General features: G+C 57.9%; 1 protein-coding gene across 2 annotated transcripts; it reads right to left on the bottom strand.

The window, feature by feature from the left end:
• Positions 1-307: 307 nt before the first annotated feature.
• HLX (H2.0 like homeobox) lies at positions 308-4716 on the bottom strand. 2 transcript variants are annotated; one of them, XM_086878798.1, is made up of 4 exons: positions 3812-4714; positions 3038-3217; positions 2380-2564; positions 308-1579 (listed from the first exon to the last, which is right to left on the bottom strand). In XM_086878798.1, exons 1-4 carry the CDS (start codon positions 4374-4376, stop codon positions 1235-1237), a joined length of 1275 nt encoding a protein of 424 aa, XP_086734924.1. In that variant the 5' UTR covers positions 4377-4714; the 3' UTR covers positions 308-1234. The 2 variants fall into 2 exon arrangements, with proteins under 2 accessions (XP_086734924.1, XP_086734925.1); XM_086878799.1 differs by lacking the exon at positions 3038-3217 and having other exon boundaries at positions 3812-4716.
• Positions 4717-7998: the final 3282 nt, after the last annotated feature.

Here is a 7998-nt window from a genome sequence, read left to right as displayed (position 1 = left end):
GAGCACGAAGTAGCGAGGCGCTTTATATTTTTCCGGGGGCGAAGCTAACTATGAACCCGAGCGGAGCCGTCGGACCCCGGCCTGGACCCCCGGGGAGTCCCGGAGGAGCCGCCAGGCCGCACCGGGCCGGGCACCCAGCCCTCCCCGGGACCGGGGAGAATCCGCCGTGTGTCCCCCTCACCCCGGTGCCCACCCTTCCCCCCACCCCGGCATCGGCCTCTATGACGTCTGTATGACGTCACAGCGCGCCCCCGGAGCCTCACAGCCGCGCTGTGACGTCACGGGGGCTTGCGGGGAGGAACCGGAGCCTCGGCAAAGCGCAGCAAAGCAAAGAGAAACGAAGCAAAACAAATCCAACAGGTCGTGTCCCCCACCCTGCGCCCCAAAACTGCCCCTCGGCTCTTGGCAGGGGCCGGCCCGACAGCCCAGCCCTGCCTGGCAAAAGCCTCACACGGCACAGGCGCATGCGGGGCCACGGATGTCATCGGAAACTTCCTCATCGGGGGCACAACCAAATCCAGTCCTTGTCAATGCCCTCCTCAGGAAAAAAAAAGAGGGGAAAAAAAAAAAAAAGAATAAGAAAAAAATAAGAAAAGGGAAAAGAGAAGGCTGCCTGGGGAGGCTCCAAGGCGAGGAGAGGCAGCTGCTGCCTTCGAGCGGGGTGAAGGAAGCTGGGGCAGCCCCTGTTCAACAGACTGACGTGGCTACAAACCATAGCAAACATTTTATTTACAGGAGTTATATATATATATATATATATATATATATTTATATATTTTGTCAGTGCAGTATTTCTTGGCCGGATTATTCGAAGCAACAAGTTGCAACCAATGAGGACGTTGGCAAAATACTTCACATTGTAAATTGGTTGGGGGGGTGGGGCGGGGAAAGGTGGGGATTTCGGAGAGCGTTCTCGCATTCCCTCGCTCGGATTTTCCTTGGAGAGAACGAGGGGCGGAAAACGCAGAATTAAAATAAAAAATAAAATAGGAAAAAAAAAAAAAAAAAAAAAAGAGAGATTCCCCGGTCTCCTGCGAGCAGCTGTGAGGGAAAGGCGGCCGCTTACGTTCTGCCTCCCCGGGGCCAGGGCTCCCCGCTCCGCCTGCGTGCCGGGCCGGGCGCTGGCCACAGGCGGGAGCGGGCCGGGGCCAGGGCCGGTGCTGGGCCGGCCTTGCCGCGCTCCCAGGGCGAGGGAAGGGAGATAAATTAGCGCACAGGTCCCGGGCCGCCCCGACTATAGACCGCTCCGCGGCTCGGGGCTGGCGGCGGCGGGCGGCGGCGGGGAGGGCAGGCCGGGGCTGCCGGAGGACTTGCCCAGCCCGGCTGCGGGCAGGCTCCGCTCGGCGCCCTCAGTCCGTTCCGTGTCGCTGGGGGCCATATCGAGGGACTCGGCTTCGCTGCTGTCGCTGTCGCCGTCGGAGCGGCTGGGGCTGCGCTCGGACTCCCCGGGGGCGGCGGGCGGTGCGCCGGCTCGCTGGGCCGCCGGCTCCGGCTCCGGCGGCGGCTCCTTGTCCTTCTGGGCCTGCGCTTCCTTGGAGTGCCGCCACTTCATCCTCCGGTTCTGGAACCACACCTTCACCTGCGGCCGCGCCGCCCTTAGACGGGCGGCACGGCCCCACCGCGCCCCGCACCGCGCCCCGCACCGACCCCTTCCACCGGCACCCGCAACGCGGGGAGAGGAGGAGGCGCCGTCCTCCCCTCCCGCTGCCCACATCCTTACGCCACTAAAGGGCTTTGTTTTATTTTTTCCTCCTTCTAGTTTGTGTATTTAAATACCGCACACACCCCACCCCGTGTTTGTTTGTTTGGATGGGTTTTTTCCTCTCTCCTTCTACGTCTTCTTCCAGGAAACCAAATCTTGCTCAAAAAACCACAGTGTTCTACAATTCTGTGCGCTGCGGGCCTTCAGTAGTGGAATCATTACAGAGTGGCGTTTAATGATTCTGTTTGAAGAAGTGTTTTCACTTCCTCAGAACGAAGGATTTCACAACGCAAGGAAAGATTTAGACCCAAAAAAAATTAAAAACAAAGCAAAACAGAAAAAAAGGACATTAAGAATAGGGTTTTCGCTTCTACTTCCTTTGCCCTAAACTGCCTTCTACAGCAAATTGCACTCCAGTAAAGCGCACACTGACGGTCTGCCCTGGCCCCGTTTGTCTGTCCGCCCGGCCTGCTCCTCGGTGGCCAAAACAAAGGCACTCCACACCAGGCCACGGTATGCTGCAGAACCTGGGCACAAGAGATGCTCGGGGCAAGGTGCAGCTCCTCAGACAGCCCCGCTTATGATAAAGGAAGGGAAAACACTTTGAAACCTCACTGCCCTCTGGTATCCATCTAAACTGGAAGTAAGGTTTGAAATAAAACCGAAGCCGTTCTTACTTGAGCATCTGTCAGCCCCAGCATCGCCGCCAGTTGCTTCCTGTCCGGTTTGGTGACATACTTCTGGATTTCGAACCGTTTTTCTAAGCCTTTCCTCTGCAGGTTGGAAAAAACAGCCCTGGACCAGGAGCGTTTCCTCTTGTACGTCTGGGGCAGCGTGTCCTTGGTTAGAACTGCGTACGGACCTGGGGAGGGGAAGAGAAAAGCGGGGGAAGAGAGGAGGAGACGGCGTTATTAATATCACAGCCTTAAATTGATCAGAATAAGAGTTGGAGCGTGATGTGCAGGGAGGGCCCGGGCCAACGTGGCCCTGCCTGCCCTATGGGTACGTGTCCTGTCAGCTCGTGCTGTTTCGGGCGCGGGTGGAGCTGCCTGGAGCACGAATTTCTTCCTTTCCCCCCTCCCCGCTTCTTCTCTCTCGGCCCAGAGAGAATTTTACTCCTGTATTACTCCTGTACTCGATGGGACGGTCCTCTAGCTCGGGTCCTAGCCGGCTCTTCCTCCCCCCAACACAGCCCGGCTTTCGGCCAAAATCTGAACCTCGCTACACACACCCCGGCCTTGCAAAATTGCCTGGCGAGTCCCTCCGGGAGGAAGGGGGCTGCTCCAGCACGGAGGACCCTGCACCACGGGAGGGTCGAGGAGGGACAAGATGTACCTGGAAAAGTGTCTTGAAACTGGTGCTGCACTGAGCTCCTTGGGTTTGTGTTTAAGGGACCCAGGATAGCAGAGGCCTCGTTAATGGGGTCTAGAGACGCGAAGAACTGGCCGGCGGAAGGCTGCAAGTTGGGGAGATGAACCCCAGTTTGGCGGCTCGTAGTTAATAAGGAGGTCAGATCTGCGAGCACAGGAACAAGGAGAGCTCTGTTATACCGCGGTCGAGACCGACAGCCCGGCATGATTCGGAGCGGGTGCGCGGTCGGAGGAGCTCGGGGGGCCAGCAAGCAGCCGTCTCCCGCCCCCAGGGGCTCCCCTCGGGAGAGGCGGCCGTGCCCCGACAGTCAGACATCCTCCGACATATTTACTCCCTTGGTCAGGATGTTTACAGGCCGCGAGGAGAGACGGATTGAAGCGAAAGCCTTTTAAACGGGCTGTGCCCCGGGAGGCAGAAATCTCCGGCAGCTCCGGGAAGCGCGGAGCGCTCCGCTCGCTATTTTCACGCTATCGCTATTTTCCCAGGGGCCCGAGCCCTGCGCCCCGGCTCTGCCGTGCGGAGGCCGGGGAGGAGGGGGAGAGGAGGGGGAGGACGGGGGGGCTCAGTGAGAGCTGTTAGAGACTCCGATTTATAACTTTTTTTTTTTTTTATATATATATAATTCTTTTCTCGGCTAGATCGAAAAGTTTTCAAATCGCGGGTGCAGTCGCTAACCACAGTACAAGTAAAGAGCACCACGAGCATTAGCAGGGAAAGCGGACAAGCCAATTTCTCTACCTCTCAGCGTGTTGCCTTCCTTGACTTTGGGGTCAAACTCCGCCGATAAAATGCGGTCGATGCCGAATTTCAGGTCCTTGCTGGCGGGCGCCGGCGCCGAGCCGTGCGTGTGGCCGCCGGGCAGCCGGGCGGGGGCCGGGGCGCCTCCGCCGCCCGCTGCCGCCGCCGCGGCGGGGGAGCGGTGCTGCGGGGGGCGGTGGTGGTGGGAGTGGTAGGCGGCGGAGAGCGGCGAGAGGCGCGGCGGGAAGGCGGCGGGGGCGTCGGGGGCCACGACGGGCGTGGGCCGGAGCGGCGAGGCCGCGGCGTGGAAGGGACCGCCGTGGTGCACGGCTCCCAGCGCGGCCGGCATCCCGGTGCCGGGCCCTCCGGGCAGGCTGTCGGCGGCTCCTGCCGCCGCCTCGCCGCCGGCGTGGAGGATGTCGGCGATGCAGAAGGACGGCTTCTTCGCCGCGGCGGCGTCCAGCGGGAAGCAGCCGCCGGCCGCCGGCCCCGATGCGGAGCAATACGCCGCTGACCACAAGCTGAAGTTGGAGGCGTAGAAAGGAGGGAGCCCGGCCGTGTACATCCTGCCCGAGGAGGGGACGCGCTGCTCCGCAGCTCAGCTCCCGGGTGCGCGCCGCGGAGCTGCCCGCGGCCCCGGGCGCATGGGGAGGGATGGCGGGGCGAGAGGCGGCTGGTGGAGCGCTTCCCGGAGGGGCAAAGAGGGAGAGCCGACCACCAAAAAACGACAAAAAAAAAAAAATAAAGAAGAAAATAACCCCGAAAATTAAAAAGTCCCCAGGACCCACGGCCAGACGAAGAAAGCGAGCGGGCGAGGAGCGGAGCGGCGCAAACAAAACAAACCCAAACCAAACCCCCTTTCCTCGCACTGGGGGAAGAAAAAAATATCCACCCCTCCCCAAAACTTTCTCTGGCAGCGAGCGGCCCTCGCTCCCTCCCCACGCCCAATCCGCGATCCGCGGGGCAGGGCAGCACCGCCCGCCGACACGCCCACGCAGGGCCGGGGCTGGGGCCGGCCACAGCGCCCACTGCGGGGCCCAGGACCCGCGATCTGGAGCGGTTTGCCCCACGAAGTACACCCCAACACACGCCTATCCCTCCTTCAAACTGCGCCCTCGACTTTGAACAACCGCTTTCTCCCTCTAACCCCGCGCCAAAAAAAAATTGAAATACTAATATACAGCGCAAGGTCGCCGCGCCTGCTGCCGCCTCGATTTCCAAACGTCTGAAAGAAACGCGCAGGGAAATTTTTGGCTATTGGAAGCAGGTCTGTCCTCTTGGAAACGATTCTCAAGGAAATGTGTTTCCTTCCCGGACAAATGAGCCTGGGATAGTCTGGTAGAGAAGAAGTCCATGCTGATGCACGCAATATATGTATTTAAGAGAGCTCACAGATATTCTGGGCCCGGGACACGTTGGATCCTGCATTAGCAGCGATTAATTACCTACTACTATATTGATGACAGTGTAACTTTACGATAGCTTTCTGTCAGGTTCTCCATCCCGGTGGCTGCACCTGCTTGCACACCAATTGCACCTTAAAAAGCAACTATATAATTTTTCAAACCTTCGACAGCAGAACTATCCCCATTTGTTTCCAGTACGCCAGAATCATACACTATATTCATTGCAATGATTTAGGGACAAATTTATGGAAGCATTTTTGGTGCTTTTTTTCCCCTCCACTCTAACATCACATTTGTCCTGACTTGTCTCTGAAAATCAACTATTGCTTTATTTTTAGTTTTCGTACAAGTAAAGCAGTCGCTGTCGTTTTGAGCAGCCTCACGGGTCAGACAATTTTAAGTTTGCTTTGATTTTGTTTCCAAAATATCATATTATTTTTTTCCAAAGCGTTTCCCAAATTCTGACGGTTTTCGGGGAACCGCCAGAAATGCAAACTCTTTTTCTTTCACCAGGTATGAAGCTGTAGCTTCTGTGGGAATACTGAAACCACCTGCGAGCGAGAGTGAACGCATTCCTTAGCCATAACCGTGTGCTATATCGGGTGAGGCTGGTTCCCCGGTTTGCTTCTTATTAACGAGGAAAAAATAAAAAATGAAGAGGGGCTGGCTTGCCAAGATGTGTCCGAAACCCAAACGCGGCGGAAGAAAAAGTTTATTATGTCTCAGCTTTTCCTGCCTCGACATCGGAAAGCCCCTTTTCCTTGCATCTCTCCCCCATTCTCCCTCACGACAGCTGACCCCAGCGCCATCCTCTTGCTCTCAAAGCGGATCGAACGACTCCGGTTCCAGTCGCGTTCGCACCGCCGGGCAGAGCCACCCGGCCAGCCCGCCCGAGGGACAGGCAACGAAGGGTGCCCTGGGCGCTGCATCCCGGCCGCAACCCGCCTCGTTAAATTATTGCTGCAATTAACACCGCTACCCCGGAGCGTTGGACCAGCCCGGGGCTGCTCACCAGGCAGTCAAGGAAAAAAAAAAAAAAAAAAAACCACCAAAAAAAACAAACGCGGTGTTTTTTTCTTTCTTTTTCTTTTTTTGTTTTTTTTCTTTTTTTTTTTTTTCTTTTAGGAGCTGATTTCCAAACTCCTCTCGCCTCTCGGCCGTGCAGGGCCCGTGGATGAGCAGCGGAGGGACGGGCCCGTTTGCGGGCAAGCCGGTCAGACCCCGCCCGGGCACGGCCGAGGCTCCGCTGCCTCGGTGCCGCCGGTGCCTCGGTGGCCGGGACCCCGCTGTCATCCCGCGGGAACAAAATAACCCAAAACGAAACCCTGAACGCCTCCCACTAAAGCCCTTCAGCCCCGGGCTGGCCTCGGCAGGGAGAGGGAGCCGCGGAGTGCGGGTCGCGGGGGCAGGTGCTCTCCCGGGGCTCGGCTGAGCCGGGGCCCCGCGCATCCTCCGCGGCCGAAACCCGGAGCACCTGCCTCACCCCCCGCCTCTCCCTCCTTCCTGGGGACAAGAGTGTCCTCTCTCCCCGAAGGCCTCCGCAGGCCTCCCTGCCTGTCCGAGGACGCGCAGGGCTGCGCGGCCGCGCTGCCGGGGGAGGCGGCGGCGCCTCCTCCCCGCGCAAGGAGGGAGAAGGCTGCAGGAAACCCGGGGCTCGCTGCAGTCCAGGTCATCTCCTGTTTTTTGAGAGGTTCCAACTCGGACTAAATGAGCGGATGTGCCTGCGAGATTTATCCCAAAATAGAAGCGGCTTTAGTATTTTAGGATACAGCAGAAATCCTTATTTCTTCCGGAGAAAAACTTCATAATGAGCGCGAGCACTTCCCTTTTCAATATTTGTGCAACTTTATCTCGACCAGCAAGTTGCTTTGGTGACGCAAATCCGCCCTTGTGTATTGCAACTACAAAAATAAATGCAAGGAAATCAATTCCCTTCTAGCAATGAAAACATAAATATACAGCTGCGACTTTCCCCTTTAATCTTGCTTTCCGAGGGACTCGAGAAGGAGGCAAATGAACTGTGCGGCAGAAGCGATGCTGCTGCTTTTCCTTTTTTTTTTTTTTTTTTTTTTTTTTTTTTTTTTTTTTTTTCTTCCTCGAAGCTGACAAAGAAGGAGGTTGAATTATTCGAGTTCTTACGAGGGGAAAATAGGACTAAGCCCAAGGCTCTGAAGCTTCCCCGTCCCTACTCGAGAGCACGGGACCGGGAGCATCCCGGAAAGGGCCCAGCGCTGCCTGCCAGCGCCCCGCGGGGAAGGACGGACAGCGCTTTCGGCCAAATGCCTGCCCCGTCCAGCTGCGGGCAGGTCGATCCCACGGATCCCGCCGGGATGCTGGCAGCCCGAGCTGCCCGCCGCCTGTCCCGAGCCCCGAACTGTGCCCGGGCCCGACGCTGCCTGTTCACCCGCTGGGGGCTCGGGGCTCCCCGTCACCGCAGGCAGCTCTCGGCGGCCCCGCCGGGGGGGATGGGGAGCCAGCTTTGCCCCTCCGAGCCGGCTCAGGATGCTGGCGGAGCTGCCACCAGCCTTCTTTCTCCATCGCCCTCGGCCTGCGCCTTGCCCGTTGGATTTTAGGCTTTTGTATGTGCTCTGCTTATTCCTGTATTTTTATCTAGAAAAGTATCTGCGAGATACACAAAAAAATTTTAGAAGTTAAAATACTATTATATCTCTCTGGAAGAGTACTCGTAAAAATAAATATTTAATCCTCACGGGAAGCCCTCCAGGAAGAAGGTTCGCTCGGGTGGCGTCAGCGGGACCTCTGCACCCCCGTCCCGGGCGT

This window comes from Cyanistes caeruleus, chromosome 2, assembly GCF_971803275.1.
Source record: "Cyanistes caeruleus chromosome 2, bCyaCae1.hap1.1, whole genome shotgun sequence".
Classification (NCBI taxonomy): domain Eukaryota; kingdom Metazoa; phylum Chordata; class Aves; order Passeriformes; family Paridae; genus Cyanistes; species Cyanistes caeruleus.
Note: the sequence above shows the minus strand (reverse complement) of the source record. Positions and strands in the feature narration are given on the sequence as shown.